This window comes from Pleurodeles waltl, chromosome 4_2, assembly GCF_031143425.1.
Source record: "Pleurodeles waltl isolate 20211129_DDA chromosome 4_2, aPleWal1.hap1.20221129, whole genome shotgun sequence".
Taxonomy (NCBI): domain Eukaryota; kingdom Metazoa; phylum Chordata; class Amphibia; order Caudata; family Salamandridae; genus Pleurodeles; species Pleurodeles waltl.
Window position 1 is genome coordinate 505,148,321 of NC_090443.1, and position 23,446 is coordinate 505,171,766.

Genomic DNA, 23,446 nt, shown 5'->3' on the forward strand with positions numbered 1-23,446 from the left:
AAAAAACCAGATAAGAGATATTGCAAGATTTAAGTGCCTGACTGCTAGCTATATATCGTTCTGCTCATATATCATCGGGTTTTTCGCTTCTTACATGTCAGGAGTCCCAGTGCGCTAGTTTGGTAATTCCTCTTACTTAGATTAGATACTAGAACTCTTTTGGATTTAAGGAGCTGGGACATTTTCTTCTAAGAGATCAATGTATCACCTGGCAAGAGATCTACGCTAGCAGTGGTGATCATTGCAAGTGATGTTTTGTAGGCTATCAACAGACTGTGCATTTTTTGAAGTTCCATCATAATAATGCTAGCCCGGATACTCATCCAGTTTTACGCTGGATTTTTAGTTCCAAACTTTTGGGTATCAGCCTTTTGGAGGACGACTAGCAGACTATATCGGTAGTAGGCCATATGTCTTTACGGGTGGAAAATTTTAAAGGATGGCATTCTTATCTCGATGGATAGTCTATTATACACCAGCAGCCTTCACTGAATGTTCTCAGTGGTTGAGGATTGTTGCTTTCTGTGTAAACAGCAGGGGAGAGAGAGCACAAGCATTTTAGCACTGGTTAGCAGTGGTAAAATCCACAGAGTCCTAAGACCAGCTGAGCAAAAATCCAGCAAGAAATAGGAGAAGGGAGGCAAAACGTTTGAGGGTGACCCTGTAGATCGGCCCATTTCCAACAGGCACTTGAAAGTTAGGCTTTCCTAGAAGTCAAACGCATCTCTCCAACCATGGTCTTCACAGGCCCCTCCACTTTGTCAACTTTTACATCCTTGTCACACCCCAACCAGAAAAATGGGCAGGGAAGATAGATACTCTATTGCAGTGGTTCCCAAACGTTTGTCCGGGGACCCCTGGGGCCCCACAAAGCCTCCTCAAGGGCTCCTCCAATGCTTAGAAAATTAAATAAGATTAACAGATCAATAAAGCATACTGTAAATGTCAAGGAATATGAAACTGGGGGGTAAAAAATAAATTAGTATGCTCAGATTGTTTTGTGGGAGCAGTGCAGGAGCATCAAACAGAATATAGTAGACAATGTGTGGCTTCAGTTGAATTTAGAAAAGCTCCAACCTTCCTATTAAAATGAAAAAGATGTTTTTTATCTATATTCATTTGCAAATTAAATAAAATGTGTTATTGCTTGTGTTTGATGAATGTGTTTGTATTTTCTGAGTATTGTTTTGCATTAACAAACCATGAATAATGTTTAGGCAGGGGTCCCCGGCTTTCAGTAATGACTCAGTGGAGGGTCCCTTGATTCCAATAATGTTCAGTCGGGGGCCCTGGGTTCTGATAATGATAAAGTGAAGTGGGGGTCCACAGAAGTCAAAAGGTTGGGAACCACTGCTCTATTGTTCAAGTCCCCATTTTGTGGGACAGCCTCAAGCTCTGAGACAAATTATTTCTGATCCATATCTCCTCTCATCGGACAGCCTCCCCAAACCTTCCAATTCACAAGTTTAGATGCCAAACAACTAGCCACCACAACCACAGGCAACATGTTGTAAGGAGCAAGAATATGTCACAGCAAGCTAACACTATCTAGAAAACGAGGCACCACTCATAAAAGCTGAGCCAACTAGCCGACACTCTGCAAGCAGTCAAGTGTCAATTGTGCATTAGCTATCAAACATATCTGGAGTATCATGGAAGTCTGATGTGCCAAACAAACATTGGGTAACAAGTATTCTGGAACTAAAAGGTTTGACCTAACTACCATAATATGACTAGCGTATATAATGCAACACGTGAAGGCCATATCCTGGAACAATCTGTGACTACTGGGCAGCATCCTTGGTGGGTTCTATCATTTACCATTTTACCACTGGTTTCTTAGACCCTTGAGTATTACTGCACTGAAAATATTGCTCTTTATAGTATAGAAATTTGGTGCAGGTAAAATGAAGACAGGAATCTAGAAGATCCTAGCAGCTTCTGTGGTGGAAATATCAGTAAATAAAATTATTCATGTTAGAAAGGGGGTTTCTGATTGGCTATGGGTATACACCTAAGCCAGGCACCACCGACCACGCTAGTCAGAGCAAGTCAGATACACAGACTAAATTAACCTGTGCTCACCCAGTGGTAGCTGGTGCAGAGCAGGCAGGCTTCATTTAGAAGGCAATGTGCAAAGTATTTGTGCAACACGCAGACAAGAATTACAGTGAGGCACCATAAAAAGTAAGGAAACTCCACACAAGAATATGTAGAAAAATAGATACATTTTTATAGTTGCAAAAGGAGTTAAGGCTCACTCAGGAAATCACTTAAAGGTTACCTTCAAATATCGTCAGGAAAAAGCAACGCTCTTATTATTATTACAGTTTTAGTTTGGAAGGGAAAGAAACAAGCAGACCCTTATATGAAGACTTGGAGTGGCAAAAGAGTTTCATTACCCCCACAGTCCTCGTGGGTTGCAGACGCAATTCAGTGTGGGCCATAGACTGGCAGTGAACTGCCCGAGCACTCCCCCCACCACACTCAGTATCTCTAGAGTCCTGAGGTGGAGGTCCAATCCCCAGGTTTGGAGATAAGGTGATGGCCCCCTGTGGTAGCCAGGGGAACCACGACGCTGAAGAGGGAGAGCCACGCTTGGGGATGCGAAGGACGGCTGTCACTGGATCAGGCTGTTTAGCTGGAGGGGCCCATGCAGGGGGGTTCCCGAAGGCATTGGTCGCTGGATCCGACCTGCTCAGCTGAAAGGGGCCACGCCACCGGATCACCTTGATGTGGCGGCAGCGAGGTGCCTCTGCTAGGTACTCAGGCCGGGATGATTGATCATCCCTGTGGCGAAGGGGTCTATTAACAGGAGAGATACTGTTACGCTGTGCTTCCTGGTAATGTGTTCACAGTGCGCTGAGGCTGGCAGGGGCTCCTGATGTCTGCGAGCGCCGGGGTTACTCCAAGCAGTTATTTAGCAGAGACAAAGTAGTTTGAGATGGAAAGCGAGATCTTTGATGGTCGTTAAGACCTCATGGAGAACAGGGGGCCAGCTAGCAAGCCCTTGGAGACACTCGAGAGCAATGATGAACCCTTTAGGGTGCAGGGCAGAGATCAGCAGGCAGCAGGCCAGCACAGCAGGGCAGAGCTGCAGTTCCTGGGAACAGTCAGGTCTGGCAGAGAGGTGATCCTGGCACACAGGAGTCTTTACTCTAGCAGAGTTTCCCTGAGCCCAGAAGTGTACTGTGGAGTGAGTCAAGAGACCCAGTATTTATACAGGAAAGTTCCTCCTCCCCAGGAAGACCTATCAGTATACAGATGAATGCAGACGTGGCTGAGTATCCTGTGTTGTGGTGTCTAAGGGGAATGCACGAGTGTAGCTGTCACCGAGTCCAAGCCAGACGTGTATTGGACATAGGCTGTAGGCACACAGGACAGAGAGGGCACAGAAATGTCCACCTTCTAAAATAGGCATTTCTAAAATAGTAATAATAAATCCGACTTTACCAGTAAAGAGGATTTATTATTACTATTCCAATGGTACTAAACATGATGCAGCTACTCCTCTCAAATCAGGAATGACAGCTTAAAGATTTTATAAGGAATTCCCAATGCTGGCCTGTGAGAGGGGCAGGCCTCACAGTGATAAAAAAATGTCTTTTAGGAGTTTTTCATTACTAGGACATGAAAAACGTAAAGGTGCATGTACAACCTGTTGTTTACATGGAACTCTGCCCTATGCGCTACCTAGGGCCTACCTTAGGGGTGACATATTTGTAAGAACAAGGGGAGTTCTGGACTTGGCAAGAGGTTTTAACTGCCAAGTTGCGGTGGCAGAGAAACTGCACACAGCCTCTGCAGTAGCAGGCCTGAGACATGTTTACAGGGCTTCATTCGAGTGCTGCAGGCCACTAGTAGCATTTAATTTACAGGCCCTGGGTATATGGTATTCCACTCTACAAGGGACTGGCAGGTAAAGTAAATATGCCAATTGTGGATACCCCAATGGTACCAGGTTTTAGGGAGGAAGCATGTGCACTATAGCACTGATTAGCAGTGGTAAAGTGCTCAGAGTCCTAAGGTCAACAAAAAGATACAGCAACAAACCAGGAGGTAAGGGCAAAATGTCTGGGATAAGACCACCCTAAGAACACCAGGTCTAACAATTCATATTTCTGACAGGACTATTGCAAATGTACATCAGATATTTTACCCTAGCCCCCATGCTTGGCAAGGGTATCACCTAATAAAATACGGGGCTTGATTAACAAAGGGACCTAGGACTTGTAAAGTTACTAATGCGGAGTTTCCGCACTCATGGTGGAATCTCCACAATGAGCACTGCCGTGCGGAGGTTCCACACCTAGCGAGGAGATTCTGCATGAGTGCATAGACTCCACACTTTACAAGTTGTAAGTCCCTTTGTGATTGGGGCCCACAGTGTTTTGCAAGCTCTAGTGTTGTGTCCTGTTCAGGGCATCTCTGGGTTCAAGGACACCAGCTGGACAATGTGGCACCCAGCAGAAGTGTGGGCAGATCAGTATAGGTTTATGGTGATAATTTGAGAACCATAGGTCACAGAACAATGGTTAAAAAGGCCCTGAATTTTCTGCAACTAATTTTACAAGGTAAGAGCCCTCCCTTACGTGTTTAGTGCAAATCAGCTTGGTTGCTGGTTATAATGATATCACAGGAAGTGTTCGTGGGCTGACTTGATTCCAATGGGATTTAGGTATTTAGAGATTTAGGTACTGACTGGATAGAGTGTCATCCAACTGCACCCAATCCACTGCTGCATTTGGGGCCAGGCACAGAGTATTGTGCTTAGGCCAGGTCAACAGGGAGTAGGTTGAAGAAAGCAGCATAGGGAAGAAGACAGGTAGACCCAATTGTTTTGGGACTTCTCTGCAGCCGTTGATCTTCCTTTGTTGATGATGGTTTTGATATTCAGTCATTAGTACAGGTCAGTCAGGCAGGGCCCTTAATGGCTGGGCCCTTATAGCTGCTGGCTTATTTCTGACATTGATATTGTCCTCCATGCTAGGCCATTTATGTCTCTCCTTGGTCTAGGCAGATCATCTCCTTGCAGAGAAATCCAGTTGTAGGCAGGAAGCAGCAGCATCAATGTGATCCTTTAGTCCTGCGTTTGGTCACAGTCTTGAGGACAACAGCAACACCATCCTGTTCCTGGCACAACAACTACTTTGAAATGCTGCATAGTTCCTTCTCAAAGTCCAAAACAAGTTTAACATACTGAAATTGAATCCAATGGTGGTAAAATGGTCTCTACTCAAAAGGTATGCCATCTTCAAATTTCACCTCCCCAACTTATCAGACCAGTTATTATCTTCATAGATATTTTCTTGGGCTTAATACTAAAGAAGGAGTATGAATCAACAGATGGATAATGGGGTGTGGACTTGCAGCCAAAGCCATAAATACGAACAATGGACAGGCAGTTGCCGGGTAGGATAAGGTCTGATGTGCACATGACGTGCAATAAGGTCTCGCTATGTGCTGGCACTCGGCAAATCTTGTCTTAGATATATATTCCAGCCTAGAAACCAGATGAAGGAGTGAGGGTGGGAACAGATACAGGGTTATTGAGGTGCAGGCCAAAGGGTTATTTTTCTAGTTAGAGGGAATCTGGACTGACCTCCTTCATGCAAGCAATCATCATTTTATGAACAGTTACTGTGCCACTTATGCGAACTACAAGGGGAAGAGAATGGCCCTAGGTAGGGGAAACTGAACAGATGTTCATGAAAAGAGTCAATTAAATTCTCTTACAAATAAAAATAGTAGAACATCTAAAAAAATATTGGTCACCCTCCACTATTGGTTGGGGTACACCTTGTATCCCTATAAAGCAAAAAGAGTCAGGTGTTCTAAAATTACATTCAGAAAAAGATGTGGCAAAGTGGGTGCAGACTTTTTGTGACTGCAATCTGATTTTCTAAAACAATCTAAATATAAAAAGGCTAGTTTACAAAATACAGATGAGCAGGGAGCACAGAATGACCTTGCACAGAATTACCTTTCTAGTTAAGGTTCATTAGGCAGATTGCAAAAAGAGGCCTCCTGTCATTGGCTACAGCCACAGGAATAGTGCCCTACAATGGGCAACAGATCACCATCCCAGTAATTGCCTTCCAAAAAGGATCTTTATTAAAACAGCCAGTATTCCTTAAAGGAAAACATCAGTGAGAGCAAGTAGTGGCCCCTGGCTTACTGCCCGCATACCCCCATCACCTTTCCCACCCCCAAAATGCCACTCGATTCCCAAAGTGGGAGTTACAAAGGTGGCCCCTTTTCGAATGAGGTACCACCCCAACTTTGGAGTCTGTAATAAACCAAAGAAATGTAACCCAAATGACTGTCACAAACCACTGACAAATAGGACACCAAATCAAAATTAGGAAGGGATCCCCAATACGTGCCTCTGCCAAATTATGATTCGGTATTCATTTCTGAACCTATTTAGAGGGAAACGTCCTGAACCACAGCTCCAGAACAATGAAGTAATCTACAACGCAAGCGTAACCACCCTTGCTGGAACAATGACTGCCTTTTTCTCTGCCTTAACCACGCCTGTGCTGAACAATGCATGTACGTGGTTAAGGCGGCGAAAAAGGCAGAGTGGATCGGGAGAGGGCACGGTCAGGTAAGTGGGGTTGGGGGTAGTTTTTAGGGGTGGGAGTGGATTAAGGGCTTGGGGCAGGGGTGGGGGGTTTGGGTTTTAGGGGCGGGTGGGGGATAGGGGTAGTTTGGTCAGGTAAGTGGGGTTGAGGCAGGGTTGGGGTTAGTTTTTAGGGTGGGGTGGATTAAGGGCTTTGGGCAAGGGTCGGGGTAGTTTGGTTTTTACAGGCAGATGGGAGGGATGGGAGATCAGTGGAGTTGGAGGGTAGTTTTTACAGATGGAGTGGATTAAGGGCTTGGGGCGGGGATGGGGGTAGTTTGGTTTTGAGGAGAAGGGGTGGAAGGATTGGTATAGTTTGGTCAGGTAAGTGAGGTTGCGAGTAGTTTTTAGGGATGGAGGGTGCATAAAGGGCTTGGGGCGGGGTTGAGGGGTCGGGGTAGTTTGGTTTTTAGGGGTGGGGGATCGCAGTAGTTAGGTTTTAGGGTGGGGTGGATGATCATGGTAGTTTAGTTTTTAGGGACAGGGGTGGGGTGATTGGGATAGTTTGGTCAGGTAAGTGGGGTTGGGGTAGTTTTCAGAGGTGGGGTGGATTAAGGGCTTGGGGTGGGGGGGTCGGGTAGTTTTCTTTTTAGGGGCGGGGTGGTCAGGGTAGTTTGGTTTTTAGCGGCAGAGGTGGGAGGTCAGTTGTTTTTAGGGTGGGTGGTGGGGTCGGGTAAGGTTTTAGGGCTCAGGGTGGGTGGGGTTATTGGGGTATTTTTGTTTTTAGGGGCGGGGGGCTTTGGGGTAATTTGTTTTTTAGGGGTCGGTGATTGGGGTAGTTTGGTTTGGGGGGGTCGATTGATTTTAGGGCAGAAGCGGGGTCTGGGAAGGTTTTAGGGCTCAGGGTGGATGGGAGTGTCGGGGTAGTTTTGTTTTTAGGGGCGGGGTTGGGTAGTTTTTTTTTAAGGGGCAGGGGTGGGGGATCTGGGTAGTTTTGTTTTCAGGAATAGGGTGGGGGGGTCGGGTAGTTTTGGTTTTAGGGGCAGGGGTGGTGGGTCGGTTGTTTTTAGGGCAGTGCAGGGGTCGGACAAGGGTTTAGGGCTCAGGGTGGGTGGTGTTGGGGTACTTTTGTTTTTAGGGGCGGGGTCGGGGTAGTTTTAATATTAGGGGTTGGGTACTTTTGGGCCTTGGGGCGGGGGCATGCTGGAACCACGAATTCCGTTCCCACACATGCCTTTAGTAGGCATGCTTTTACAACGAAAAATCATTGTAAAGGCATGCGTGGTAAAGGCATTTGTGGTAACAACGTGGTCGTTGTTCCGACTGCATTGTTCAGACATGCGTGGTTCTCGCATTAGTTGTTACATCATACATTTCTATTTAGAGATTCAGAAAATCTTTTCTGAATTACTAAATGGATTTAATACATTAGAAAAATAATTTTAGCATTCACAAAACCTCTGATGTACGAATCAGAAAGCCTGCAAACGTAAAACCCTTTGTACATCTGACTTCATGCTCTTAGCTCTGCTAGGGGAACAACAAAAGATAAAGATAAAGAAACTCCGATAGTTTCATGGAAGTCAAGGATACTACGGAACATTGGAAAGGGCAGACCAACAAATGTAAAAGGGTGTGGATGACAAAGCTGTCCACAAAGTGTGGGGCATTCATCCTTACAACAAATAAGAAAGTGGCAAAACGTAGCATGTAAAAAATAGGCATGATGTATTAATTGGGTATTGTTTTGAGATGGTTGAATTCGTAGTGTGCACATTAGCAGCAATGTACATAATATCACTATACACCTAATATAAGTAAATTGTGTTAGCGTTCTTTCCGGTCTTTGTGTTAGCAATGATGACCTAAACAAGATGTTGATAGTTAATGCAGAAAGTCACACTTAGGGCCAGATACAAGGCCCTAGCGTCTCTTACCGCCACACTAGGGTCATTTTTTTTACACTAATGTGGCATTGAGGAGCCATTCTCCTTTGCCATATTTGTAAAGTGGCACAATGCCTGCATTGTGCCAATTTGTAACCCCTTGCACCACATCATGCATGTGCCATGCATAATGTTTGCAAGGGGGGCATTCCCCAACAGGGAGACCTGTAAAAATGGCGCAGTGAAATTTAAATTTTTCACAGTGCCATTTTTAGCATCATTGTTAACTCCGCTCAGAGCAGGTGTTAAAATGATGCGCCCATTACTTTCAATGGGCCTCCCTTTACTTTGCAGGATTAGCGCCACAATTTATGGTGCTAATCCTGAAAAGTACCACAATAGCATCATAAATTCTGACACTATTGTCCTAACATGCACCATGGTGCGCCGTGTTGTAAATTCGGTGCACACATGGTGTTGTTAGCGAGGTGCAGGGGGCTGCAAGAAAAGTGGTGCATCACAGCTGATGCTCCACTTTCTAGTAAATCTGTCCCATAGTGTTTTGATTAGTGTAGAAGATGAAGGGAAGGTGAACACAAAAGATACTTTTGAACATAAGCTGGATAAGGCTTGGAGAGGAACATAAATGAAGACATTGGTACTTTGTTTCACAGTGAAATACACTTTCCTGTTGACTCACCCGGTGCATCTTCTGTGGTCCACGGCTTTGTTTGAAAGGGGAAACCACCAGATGATTCACTATCTGAGGTGCGAATCCAATTGCCACAGAATCAATACTTGTTAGGCTGCAGACTGGTGGCGTTATGCCGCTCGAAAACACTGGAACACTATGGCGAGAACAGAAACAATAAGTACATCTTATGGAACTATTAAAATGGCAGAAGTGGGGTAAATTCAGAGGGCCGTGTTCTTGGGTCAAAAATTAAATTTAATGAGTGGCCAGTTGAGGTGTGCTATGTATGAGAAGGCTATGTGGTTAATTTAGTATGTGTCTTTTCATATGGAAATCGAGTTTGTAGATCGAATAGTGCGATAGAGTGGTGAGGAGAGAAATTAGGGACAGTGCTTAAAAACAGATGCTTGCTGCATTTTGTAAAAGGTGCCTTACAAAGCACATAAAGTGGGGATATGAAGTGATCTTAATCGTCGAGGGACTTTGAGGAAATGGGACCAGAGTATCTGCCATTCTCACACCCTTGGTGTACACAGGGCATATATTCCAAGCTGTTCCTGTGTAAGGTAACCACATTTGCACTTTTCAATATACACATTTTTGTTGTTTTGCCTCTTTCGTTTAGTCTAATCAAGCGACTGCTTTCATGTTTTGATTTATATTTATAGGAGCAATGGTTGAACTTTCGGCAATTAGGACTAGAAGGACATCTCGAGAACTCTCATAAACTTTAACAGTCTTTTCTAAAATGTTCTAGAGATCTGAGAAAATGTGCGTCTGTAGAGTCCTCATTTGAGACTATTGTCAGTTATTTAAAGTTATAAGATTGTGAAATCTAGGGGTGTGGTCAAGGCGTCAAGATGGCGGTCGCACTCTCGTAGTGCTTCGGACCCTTCCGCCATCCGCCTCAAGCTGTGCCCATAATCCGCCTCCATCGGCGGCAACACCCGCTCTCGGGATTATCCTGACCCCCTGGATGAACCGGGGGGGGGTCTCTGTGCCCCGCGATTCAGCTGCGCGGCGCTGTTGGCCTGGAGTGGTCCACACTCAAAATGGCGGACGCGCCCAGCTAGCAGAAGCCGCGAGTGAGGAGGAGCTGGCGACAGAGAGCAATCCAGCGTCTGTCCCAGCTAGCGGTTGACCGGGAGAGAGACGGGCGAACGCTGGAGGGACGTAGGGGTGCGGAGGCAACAGGTGGACCCGCCGGCCAACGCGAGCGCAGCGGAAGGCGGCGCAAGGTCGAACTTGGGCCTGGACGGCAGAGACGGGCCCGGAGACCAGGAAGGCTGTGGGCAGCGGGGTCATGGCCCAGCCGACTGGCGTGTTCCAGGTGACGGTGCTGTGCAGTGGACCGAAGGACGGTCAGCACGACGAAGGGGACGGGCACCACTCGCCTTGGTGCTAAGGGGTGCAGTGTCCTGGCCCCCCCAATCCCCACCTGTCAGAGTGACCAGATTGGAGGGGTCAGAGGTGAGGAGAGAGACCTGCAGCAAGAGGCGAAGAACTTGCGGGGGCACAAATATACCTCTTCCCCCTCTCCACCCCACAGCGGTTTCAGTGGGTCCTAACGAGGACTGGGAGGCCCACTCGAAATGAGAAGTGGAGCGCGGTCCAGTGGTGCAGGGGGGGAGCTGGCTGAGCGAAGGTGATATGGGTGATTCGACTGTTGGAATATGGTCTCCTGAGTCCCGACGCCGAGTCACAACAGTAAGACATGAATGTGGCTAGACTGAATGACTACCTCATGATCCGTGCAAGGGCCCTGCTGTCCTGAGGTGAAGATTAAGCTGTGCATATGAGTGGTGGCGGACAGCTTTGGTGACCTTGTGACCCCGCATGGAAAGCTAGCAGGAGTTTCTTAGTGTACGTTGATCAGGGTGTCTTAAACTATACATTGGTCTTGGAAAGCGGTAGGGGGGCAAGGACAAGTCAATTCGACCGCCCGCAGCGCAGACGCGCTGTCCTGCCATTTGATAAAGTTTGTTTTGACCAATGACTTGGTGTTTCACCATTGCGCATATTAGTTGCTCAATGTTCACCAGTAGCACATGGTATGTTTTGTTCAGTTTAGCCGCCTATGGGCTTTGACATTGCATTAGTCATTACATTCTGTATTGTGCCTATTGGCTTTGACATGGCATTAGCCATTACTTTCTGTATTCAGTTGAGCCGCCTATGGGCTTTGACATTGCATTAGCCATTACATTCTGTATTCTGCCTATTGGCTTTGACATGCTGTATCCAGTCTAGCCGCCTATTGGCTTTGACATTGCATGCCTATTGACTTTGACATGATGTATTCAATTTAGCTGCCTATTGACTTTGACATGCTATTAGATATTCTGCCTATTGGCTTTGACATGATATCATATATTACATTTTGTATTCAGCTCCGCTGCCTATTGGCTTTGACATGATATTCAGCTCCGCTGCCTATTGGCTTTGACATGATATAAGACATTGCATTTTGTATTCAGCTTAGATGCCTATTGGCTTTGACATGACACTAGACATTGCATTTGATATTTAGGTTAGCTGCCTATTGCCTTTAACATGACATTGCATTTGATACTTAGGTTAGCTGCCTATTGCCTTTAACGTGGAGTTAGATCTTGCAGTTGAGAATCCAAGCTGTATTTTTCCAAGCTGTGTTTTTGCACCAGATGAACCAAGATGTTTTGCTCTCACAGTAGACTAGACCTGATAAGAGAGGGTACATGGGCGTTGTTTTTCCTCGCTTGAGCTTGGGAACAGGAGTAGTCTTGGAGACCTGGCCAGTCTCCAAAAGGCTTGCTCAGTTTCCCAGGTCTGAGAGGAGGGGGCACACCTTTGTAACTAATGTAACAGGCTGCAGAGAGTCAGATTCGAATCTGCCGGACCTCGTGCTGGAGCTTGGCGCAGGCTGCCAGCAATCCCGTGTGGGTAGATGAATCTCTCTTTCTCGCGGTTGACAGGGGTCCTCAGCTTGCAGACCTTAGAAAGATGAAGCTGTGAATAGTTCCCACACGGTGAAGTATTTGTTTTGCTTTGCATTCAATATCTTATAAATATAACCTGCTGTGTATATTGCAAACTGATATATTTTGTTTGATTAACGCGGACTTGAAAGCTACTAATTCGTCATTCATTCATAAACATTGTGGTTGGGGAAGAATAAAATAACAATAAAAGTCTTCTTTGACCTCACAAGTGCATTTCTAGTGTGTTATGTTAGTGCTTAGAAACTAAATAAGAGGAAAGCACTACAATTGGTACCTGGAGTCGTGGGGTCGGTCATTAAGAGGTGATTAAGAAGGGGTTTGACAAGTTAGTAGATTTCGAAGTGCACACTTTAAAAGTGTAATTGTTTTTTTGTTGTTTGGAGAATTACAGAAATTGTTTTCTGTTTGGAGAATCACAGTAGCACGGCAGACCATGTCTGAGACATGTGTTGATAAACTGCCTGATGGTGCTAAGAAAAACTGTGAATTGTTTTCTGTTTGGGGAATTACAGAAGAAAATGCATGTGTAGCTAAAAGGCCTGATAATGTTTTGAGAAATAATTCCTGTTGTATATATGTAGAAAACGTGTCTTTTGGAAGTAATGATGACAGAAAGGTCTGGATACCTTTATCTGCTTACAGAGAAATGCAGGAGAAATGTAGGAAGTTGGAACATGAAAATAGGAATTTACGTGAGCAAATTAGCCAGGATACAATAATTCAAAAAAATGCTGAAAGTTATAAAAATGAAGAATATTTCTTGTCCCATTCCAGTAATGAGGGGGTTAAGACAGCTCCAAGCTCAGAATGTGATTTACGAGTTACCGTTGCAAAATGCACAAGTAAAACGAAGGATTTTAGAGCAAGACACCCCGAGTTTCATTAGCTTGTTTGATTTTTGGAAAAAGAATAGCCCTCATTTGAGAGAAATCCTAACACTTTTGTATATGGTCACTGTGAAAAATAATATGCAGCTGCGCGCTTGTGATTTGGCAAATGAAATAATGCAGACTTTAGGTTTCTGCGCAGTGCAAGAAGGAAATACTTATGTACATTTAAATCAAGAACAAGGAAAGAAAATAGTGCCCCTAGCTAGAATCATACAATGGATCTGGTACTTGCAAGACAGGGCTAGAGTACCACAGATAAAAGAATTACCAATGAAGTTGTGTGCACCATTTGAATTCGTGTCCACTGAAGATAAAAAGCATGTTTGTTTTACTAATGATTCATTGACTGAAATGTTGCTTTCTGGCACAGTAGAAGGAACAGCGTTGTATAATGTGTGTCAGATTTTAAAGCAAGAGCTACTTGAGATGTGTCATTTTTATGCTGATTTTTGGTTCTTTGATAATGTTTTAGCCACATGGCTTGTACCTAACTGGTTCAATTACCTTGCAGATGTTAATGAGAAAAATTCAGAGAGAGAAGTGTACACCCAGAATTCTGCCTTAGTGGGGATGGCTAGGTGGGTGCCCCAGAAATGTGGGCAGCTGAGAGGAAAAGCCACTTACAGGTGGGCAGAGATGAGAGAGATGCACATTCCCCTAGATTTGATAAAAACTGTGCAGCACGCACAAAAGCAATCTGTCATGCAAGCAGTCACAGAGCATTTGGGGAGAGGAAAGTTACCAGAACAGAAATGGCAAATTGATCAGGTTTTAGGGAAAGTGATTGCTGCAAATTACCAAGGAAAAATCGAAATTATGCTGATACCTAGAAAAGAATCTGATTCATTCATACAAATTGGAGACAGAATGGCCCAAATTGACAAAAGTGCAGTGAATGGAGGTTTGGTAAAGAATGAGTCTGCCCCAGCCCTTCTGACAGTGCAAGAAAAGGGAAGCTGTGGCGCAGCAGATAAAAACCTCAGTGCTGATGTGTGGGCTGAAGCCCCAAGTGACCCTCCAGAACCTGCAGAAAATATAACAAAGGGCCCCAAAAACATCCTGCTGATTATAAAACAGGGAAAGAAAGAGGAAGGGTGCAGTTTAAATGAAAAATGTTATTTGCAAGAAAAGTCATACTTGTTTCTTTTGCAGATCCTACCACGTTTCGCCACTGTCCCCGAGTGTGCTGTGTGGTCCCCCTTCCGGTGTGTGCGTGTGGGGTCGGGGAAGGGACCGAATCCCCAACCTGAACCTGGCTGAGTAAAGTGCCAGCACCATGGATCCATTTTGCGCAAACTGCGCCTTCAGTTCAAGTTCAACTTGTTTGCTGTGTTTTTTTTTTTTTTTTCCCTCTCGTATGGAACTCTGACTTTTGCTTATCTTCCAGCAAACCTTTCAGGTGGACCGTGCCTCTTTTACATGAGCAGAACTCATGCCACATCAAATTGCTAACACTGTTGAATTAGAGACTCATTCAGAGAAAAAATAAAAAATAAAAAATTGCCCAGTCTTTTCTATGTAGATGTATCTGATGTGAAAGGTTATGAAATCAATGTGTTAATTCACTTCTATTGCTTTACAGGGATTGCTTTGATCATAATGTTTTTTTGTGCTGATGTTTTTTTTTTGTTTGTTTGAAATATGAGATATGTGAAACAAAAATTCATTGGTCAAAGGGCGGAATGTCCTGCCATTTGATAAAGTTTGTTTTGACCAATGACTTGGTGTTTCACCATTGCGCATATTAGTTGCTCAATGTTCACCAGTAGCACATGGTATGTTTTGTTCAGTTTAGCCGCCTATGGGCTTTGACATTGCATTAGTCATTACATTCTGTATTGTGCCTATTGGCTTTGACATGGCATTAGCCATTACTTTCTGTATTCAGTTGAGCCGCCTATGGGCTTTGACATTGCATTAGCCATTACATTCTGTATTCTGCCTATTGGCTTTGACATGCTGTATCCAGTCTAGCCGCCTATTGGCTTTGACATTGCATGCCTATTGACTTTGACATGATGTATTCAATTTAGCTGCCTATTGACTTTGACATGCTATTAGATATTCTGCCTATTGGCTTTGACATGATATCATATATTACATTTTGTATTCAGCTCCGCTGCCTATTGGCTTTGACATGATATTCAGCTCCGCTGCCTATTGGCTTTGACATGATATAAGACATTGCATTTTGTATTCAGCTTAGATGCCTATTGGCTTTGACATGACACTAGACATTGCATTTGATATTTAGGTTAGCTGCCTATTGCCTTTAACATGACATTGCATTTGATACTTAGGTTAGCTGCCTATTGCCTTTAACGTGGAGTTAGATCTGGCAGTTGAGAATCCAAGCTGTATTTTTCCAAGCTGTGTTTTTGCACCAGATGAACCAAGATGTTTTGCTCTCACAGTAGACTAGACCTGATAAGAGAGGGTACATGGGCGTTGTTTTTCCTCGCTTGAGCTTGGGAACAGGAGTAGTCTTGGAGACCTGGCCAGTCTCCAAAAGGCTTGCTCAGTTTCCCAGGTCTGAGAGGAGGGGGCACACCTTTGTAACGAATGTAACAGGCTGCAGAGAGTCAGATTCGAATCTGCCGGACCTCGTGCTGGAGCTTGGCGCAGGCTGCCAGCAATCCCGTGTGGGTAGATGAATCTCTCTTTCTCGCGGTTGACAGGGGTCCTCAGCTTGCAGACCTTAGAAAGATGAAGCTGTGAATAGTTCCCACACGGTGAAGTATTTGTTTTGCTTTGCATTCAATATCTTATAAATATAACCTGCTGTGTATATTGCAAACTGATATATTTTGTTTGATTAACGCGGACTTGAAAGCTACTAATTCGTCATTCATTCATAAACATTGTGGTTGGGGAAGAATAAAATAACAATAAAAGTCTTCTTTGACCTCACAAGTGCATTTCTAGTGTGTTATGTTAGTGCTTAGAAACTAAATAAGAGGAAAGCACTACACGCGCATAGACCAATTTACCACGGGCTCTGGTGCGACCTGCGCTGAAGAACGATCCCTGAGCAGCCGTGACAGTCCACCGGTGGCTTCCAGTGACCTGGCGGCAATTCTTCAAGCTATTCAGGCATCTCAGTCGGCAGTAGACGCCAAGATCGGGGAGGTAAGAGTGGATGTGGCCCTGGTACGTCGTGATCTCCGCAATGCAACAGCCCGAATTACGGAAGCAGAAACAAGAATATCCACAGTGGAAGACAACCTAACTGCCCTAAAAATGCAAGTATCTGCGTTATCGGCCCGCACGTCAGAATTATACCGGAGAGCTGAAGATGCTGAAAATAGGTCAAGGCGTAACAATCCTCGTATAGTGGGCCTTCCGGAGAACACTGTGACATCATCCCTGGCCTCCTTCCTGGAGGACTGGTTCCGCTCCTGGATGCCGGAGGACTGCCTCACTCCGTGGTTTGCGATCGAACGGGCCCATAGGGGTCTGCAGTCCAGGCCTCCACTGTGCTCTCCACCCAGACCGGTGATACTCTGTCTCTTCAATTTTAAGGATAGGGACGCTGTGCTGCGGGAAGCGTGCTCCAAAGGAAATTTATTCTGCAATGGGGCAAAGGTCCTTCTTTTTCCAGACTATACAAGGGATGTGCAATTTCAACGACACTCCTTTGCTGAAGTAAAGCAGAAACTGAGAGCGATGGACATATCCTACTGCCTTCTATTCCAATCGAAACTCTGAGTGATGCACGGAAACAAGACTCACTTCTTTGAGCAACCGGCTGCGGCATGGACTTGGTTGACAGAAGAGGTACCGTTCGGCCCTCCCGGTGAGAGACAACTGCAAGCCAAAGAAGAAATGCCAATGAACAACCAGCAGAATTGGCCATCAGGCCTTCAGCAACGGATGCGTTTGAAGAGATGTAGGGCGCGCTGGGACTCTCGCTCAGGCTCCCCCAGGGTAACCCCATCCAAGGAACTATCGGGACAACGGATGAAGGCAAGTCAAAGGGGTGGCAAGGGAGACCTGGGACTGCAGGGATAGGCACATGCTCACGTAGAGACAATGGAGGACTCTGATCTGTCCTGAAGCCCAGCGCTCTGACTCAGCAAGTAAGGAAGAGATAACGGGACGGGTGTCCCCCGCGCTGATGGAAACTTTACCACAATAAGGCTGCTTGTTATTTAACGCACTTTGATCCAACAATATGGAGGAGTCCACCACTGCTCAACCAATTGGTGTTTCCAACTCATTGTGTTCAGGAGTGAGATGGCATATAAGGGTGACAGATGCTTCTGGGGGAAGTATGGGGTGTGGAGGGAGTTGGGGGTGTGGGAGTTCAGACCTTGCATTAGGGTGTTTGTTGTTGTTAATTGATGTAATTGTTTATGTGTTCTTACTCTGCAGCTGCACGGGGTGAGGTCTGGGATGCTATTAGAGCGCTCGTCGGTCACTGGAGTGATGGCCGGGTGGGACAGGAGAGGAGACCCCCGAGGTGTCGGGGCGGGGTTCAGAAACAATGTCACGATGGACAGAATTATTGACACCAAAGGGTCTGACACAGATTATCTCGTGGAATGTAAATGGTCTCCTAGACAAAATTAAGCACACCGCAGTGTTTGCCTTTGTACACCAACACTGGCCTGACGTCCTTCTGCTGCAGGAGACACACTTCCTGGGGGGCCAGTGTCCTTTTCTAGCCTGTAAGGGTTTCGACAGAGTATATTATGCAGGGTTCACACGTGGGTCGCGGGGGTGGCGATACTGTTGCACCGCTGATTTCCCATAACGGTACTCAAGTGTGTGGAGGGACCGACAAGGGCGTTATGTGGTCATTACTGGGAAGGTCGAGGGCATCACGATCAACGTAGTTAGTATTCACACCCCTCCGACTGTGGTGCATGGGACTCTCAATGACCTAACTAAACTTCTCCTGGACCTACCCCCAGGACTTACCATACTGGGAGGGGATTTTAACGCAGTCCCAGACCCTGCGACCGATGCAACCGGACCGCCCTACGCCCACAGACAGGCCATGGCAGCGGGGCTTACTGGGTGGCTCAGTGTTCTTGATGTGCAGGAGAACCAGCTGATTTTTTTCATATGGTGTGGTCCTGTCCGATGCTGCAGGTCTACTGGGGTAAAATAACACGCAAATTGAATGCAGTACTGGGGCAGGAGCAGCAGATGTCCGCTAAACTAGTATTATTAGGTGTGGTGGAGGAACTGAGGGGCACTCGAGCATATTGTGCTTTTGTGGATACGGCTCTGTTGGTTGCCAAGAGAGACATTGCAGCAGCCTGGTACTCGTCTATGGGCCCGCCCCTTCAAAAATGGAGCCATGGAGTGGGCTAACCAAGAAAAACTGGTCTATGAGTCAAGGGGCTGTCCCAGGAAGCATGAGAAGGTATGGGGAAGGTGGCTGGGAATGTTCCTGTAGACTGCTGGGGGTCATTGCTCCCTTTGTGATGCTTGAATTGGACAGGAAGTCTGTCGCATGGTTTGGTTTAATGTCAAAGTACAGTGGTTCTGAAGCTCACTCCATTTACCTGTGCAAGCTCTTTTTGAGTTTTCTTTCTCCACTTGTTTCCCCTTTCCCTTTTTTTTTCAAAATAATAAAAAATTGTTTATAAAAAAAAAAGATTGTGAAATCTAGATTTCACTCACCAGTTCCTTCTTCTTAGGATGTAGTATGGTCATGTGTTGACAAGAACTGCCAGCAAGACTAACTCAGTATCATTGTCATACTTTTTTATCCGAGTAGGGCACAATTCTGAATCTTCATAGAATAAGAGACATACTGAATCATCTGTCCTCGTGAAGTTATTTGATTCACTTTCTCTGATGATGGATATATTTAAGAAACTTTCTCATGGTTATGTTTCTTTTTTTTTGGGACTGTGGCCTTTCCCAATTTGTTGAATATGACTTTGAAGGAAATGTCCTAAAAAGAGCGCTTACCATACATAGATGTAAAAACACCCCTATACCCTTGACTCAAAACTCTGAATTGCCAAAGAAATAGCAAAGAAGAGAAAAGCTGAAGGAGAGGTAAGAAAGCTGAAGCAGAACCTCTGGGTGTGAAAACAAGGATACTTTCCTACTACTCTGACATGTCTGAGGACGTCATCCATGTGAAGACAGAGGGCTTCATTTAGAGTTTAGTGAAGGGGTTATTCTGCCACAAACATTACAGATATCCTGCCGCCATATTACAAATTCCATAGGCTATAATGGAATTGTAATATGGCGGACAGTATATCCGTCACGTTTGTGATGGAGTAACCACTTTCGCCAAACTCTAAATCAGGCCCTGAGATTCTATTCTGGAAGCCGCAGAGTGCCCCTATTCTGGAAGCCGCAGAGCTCCCTGACTAAAGGAACCATAAATTAACTACACATTTGAATTCAAAAACCTCAAAACTGGCCTAACTTTGCAAAATGTATCCGAAGTGATGAACTGAGTCTTTGTACTTCATTGTATGTATGTATGTATGTATGCATGTTTGCACACACACTGATCATCGAACAGCACCATCAGCCCTACAGTACGACTGTTGGTCATTTGCAATAGATACATTATGCATTCCTTTCTATTTTATGGGCAACTGCTTTTCCTTCTAGAATTTCTTCAATTTCAGTCTTTTGATGTGTTGTTTTGGTGCTGTCTGCCGGAGGTGGTAATCCATCTGGCCACGTATGCAGGAGTGTTTCCTCTGGTGGCATGAAGGTGATACAGCTGGTCATTGCTTGTGACAGTTGGCCACCATATGCCTTGACTACTCTACTCTCATAAAGATGGTGTTTATTAAAAAGCAGAGCACAGTGGATATGCTCCCATACCCCTACATCGTGGTTCCAAGGACATGCTGGAATCAGACAATTGGATGTGGGTAGAGCTAAAGCTAAACCTGAAATGTTGGAACACAGTTGTTGAGTGTCTGCCAATTTGATACTGCGTGATATTATGTGCATAAACCTCCAGCTTGAACACCACCACTTATGCATTTTCCCTGACCCCTCTGAAGCATTTCATAGAAACATTTAAAGTTTTTGCGAAATGCTTCTAGTCCTAAGTGCAGAAAGTACAACCAGTGTCCTCATAAACATAGATTGTGCAGTAGATATAGTACCCAGTCAGGCTCCATCTGTAGCCTTCAGGGCCTGATTACAAGTAAGCACTGTCGGATTCAATAATTATACGAGTGATTAAACATTCGACATCGAGGTGTTCTGATTTTACCGAATGTGATAATTATCATATATTCTGTTTTTTTCTGCCATTAACATGTGAATTTTGCTGCTTACTGCATCAAAATATGCATGCCTTGGTAAATAAAGGGCCATTTTCCTTTGTTACATTCCAGTCAAAATGTAACTACGGGTATAACATTAATCACACCTGGTGCTTACTGGGTGTAATAAACATCTCACCACTTGTAAATGTGATACCTGCACACACAGACATTTGTGCAGGGACCTCAATTTAAAAAGCCATTTGTACTCAGGTCCTTAGTATTGCATCTTGTGCTACCGGTTTAGAATAAAGCTATAGTTGTAATATTTATTCAAAAAACACAGATGAAGTTCAAAGAGGTTATAATTGTTGGCAATCCGATATTGAGATTAACATGAGTTTGGGGGGTTGGCTAACTGAATATTCTTTGCCTTACTTGGAGGTATTCCATAGGTAAAGTGACAACTGTTTTTAAAGTGACAGACATTTAGGGCGTTTCCGCCCGCTGGCCCAGCAGAATACTCACCACAACATTGACGCCAACTCGTAATTGAGCTGGCGTCAATGTTGCGGTGTGTCGGGTGCAAAGGCACCGATTGCGCTTTTCATTGCCAATAATTCGGGCAGTGCAAAGCACTACAGGGCTGTCCCTAGTGGCCCCTGGACTGCCCATGCCACAGCACCCCGTCTCTGCCACCCTTTGCATGGCAGTGGGACTGGCACCGCCAGGCTGTCGACTGATGCCAAACTGGCAGTGCCAGTGGTCAGACCGTGGCTGCTCCAACATGGTCGTAATGTGGAGGCTGGACCACTGCTTTGACAGTGGTCCGATCTCCACTGCAAGTCTGGCGGTCCCAGGACCACCAAACTCGTAAGGAGGGCCTTAATGTTGTGCTTTGATTGCAAGGAATGTGGCCTGCTCGATTAAATAAGATGAGGAAGATGTTCTGAAAAAGTTCTTACTAATTCAAAGGCGTATAGTGTTTAAACGGAGGATGAAAATACATCACACCTAAAACATATCCTTATCATGACATCAAGCGAGCTTGCATGACTGCAAAACTGTTGATATTTGAAGTTGACATGTTTACTGGCGTTCGAGGTATGATGAAACTGAATTTAATAAATGACTTGTAGAATGATAATTCTGAATTGCAGTAGCAAATAGATGTGGGAAGAAGAGATAGTTTATCAATTATTTGTTGAGTATGGTTGAGCTTGCTTGGAGCTGGTCTGCCCTATGGCATATAGGCGGTCATTCTGACCGCGGCAGGCGGCGGTCGCCGCACGCCATGTGGTCACTGCCGAATGACCGCCCTGCGGCGGCCATTCCAACTTTCCCGCTGGGCCGGCGGGCGACTGCCAAAAGGCCGCCCGCCGGCCCAGCGGGAAAGCCCCTGCAACGAGGAAGCCGGCTCCGAATGGAGCCGGCGGAGTTGCAGGGGTGCGACGGGTGCAGTGGCACCTGTCGCGATTTTCACTGTCTGCTAAGCAGACAGTGAAAATCGTTGTGGGGCCCTGTTAGGGGGCCCCTGCACTGCCCATGCCAGTGGCATGGGCAGTGCAGGGGCCCCCAGGGGCCCCACAACACCCGTTCCCGCCATCCTGGTTCTTGCGACAGGGTAGCGGGAAGGGGGTCGGAATCGCCATGCAAGCAGCGCCGCCATGGAGGATTCCCTGGGCCAGGGGAAAACCGGCGGGAAACCGCCGGTTCCCCTTTTCTGACCGCGGCTTTACCGCCGCGGTCAGAATAGCCCTGGAAGCACCGCCGGCGGAGTTGCAGGGGTGCGACGGGTGCAGTGGCACCCGTCGCGATTTTCACTGTCTGCTAAGCAGACAGTGAAAATCGTTGTGGGGCCCTGTTAGGGGGCCCCTGCACTGCCCATGCCAGTGGCATGGGCAGTGCAGGGGCCCCCAGGGGCCCCACGACACCCGTTCCCACCATCCTGGTTCTGGCGGTGAAAACCGCCAGAAACAGGGTAGCGGGAAGGGGGTCGGAATCGCCATGCAAGCAGCGCCGCCATGGAGGATTCCCTGGGCCAGGGGAAAACCGGCGGGAAACCGCTGGTTCCCCTTTTCTGACCGCGGCTTTACCGCTGCGGTCAGAATAGCCCTGGAAGCACCGCCAGCCTGTTGGCGGTGCTTCCGCGGTCCCCGGCCCTGGTGGTCATGGACCGCCAGGGTCGGAATGACCCCCATAGTGTCATTAAAAGCATATAACAAGCATTTGCAATGCAATAGGTCTCGCATTTTCTTGAGTTGGAGCAATTGCCATTGTAAATTCATTAACTGGACCTTTCTTGCTACATAAATTGGTCAATCTTGCCTCATAATTTTGTCTTTTCCTGTCATATAATTCCCCTGGTCCAGCATATACCTAAAGCACTTCCATTTACCTTCTTCCTCTATCTTAAAAAACATATTCAATTATCATATAAACCTTTATCAGAAATAAACATTTGGTATTAGAGTGTAATGCTCAAAACACTATAACAAAAATATAATTTGGGACAGATTGAAGGGTGAAAGGAAAGAGGGAGTCAGGAGTAAAGATGGAGAGGACATGTGGTGTAGTAACTGTGTCATGGGCCCTGGAGCAAGAAACGAAAATGGTTGACTGGAATTTCAGTAGGAAAATACAATAGAAATTAGAGTTAAGGGAGTTCCCTAGGTCTCTGGGCCCCGGTGCCACTGGATCTGTTGCTTTGTTGATAACTAGGCCTCAGGAGAGAAAGCGAATGGGGCAGTAAAAAAGAAGTGAAAGGAATACAACAGACTAAAGGAAGAAAGAGAAGAGGTCACAAAGATATATAAGAAAGAAGGGAAAGAAAGAACGAGAAATGAAAACACAACTAAGAAGAAATAGAGCAAACATATGAGACAAATGTAAAAAGGGAACAAAGCTAGCGAACTAAAGCTAAAGAGGAAAAAGACGTGTGAAAAGAAAGAAAAATGAACATTAGAGAAAAAAAAGGGAGATGGTGAGAGAAACAAGCAGCGAAAGAACCAGGCCATATATGTACTGACACATTTCCCAAAGACACAGAATGGGAAAACCACTTTGACACTTTGGGTCCCGACAACTGACTTGTGGCTTCCACATACAAAAGGAAAAAAGAGGGATTTATAGTAAAATGAAAATTGACAGGTAAAGATAAGAAAAACACCAGAGAAAGGAAGGAAAAAAGATCTAAAAAAAGTGAAAGAACGCATACCGAGTCGAAGG

The 23,446-nt window shown here is 45.6% G+C and overlaps 2 protein-coding genes across 7 annotated transcripts in view; one reads left to right on the forward strand and one right to left on the reverse strand.

Annotated features, from left to right (window-relative positions):
• Nucleotides 1–23,446, reverse strand: part of LOC138293018 (uncharacterized) — a 219,897-nt gene that overhangs the window by 102,831 nt on the left and 93,620 nt on the right. The window contains exon 3 of the mRNA XM_069231984.1: nucleotides 9,152–9,299. Coding sequence (XP_069088085.1) covers nucleotides 9,152–9,299 — 148 coding nt within the window. The remainder of the gene's footprint in view (nucleotides 1–9,151; nucleotides 9,300–23,446) is intronic.
• PIGC (phosphatidylinositol glycan anchor biosynthesis class C) overlaps nucleotides 9,870–23,446 on the forward strand; it is an 88,382-nt gene continuing 74,805 nt past the window's right edge. For 3 of the 6 annotated variants that reach the window (XR_011202877.1, XR_011202878.1, XM_069231979.1), the window contains exon 1: nucleotides 9,963–11,008. The gene's annotated coding sequence lies outside the window, so the exon portion shown is untranslated. Of the gene's footprint in view, nucleotides 11,009–14,168; nucleotides 18,612–23,446 lie in introns of those variants that run through there. The other 3 variants (XR_011202876.1, XM_069231982.1, XM_069231980.1) reach the window with 3 other exon arrangements.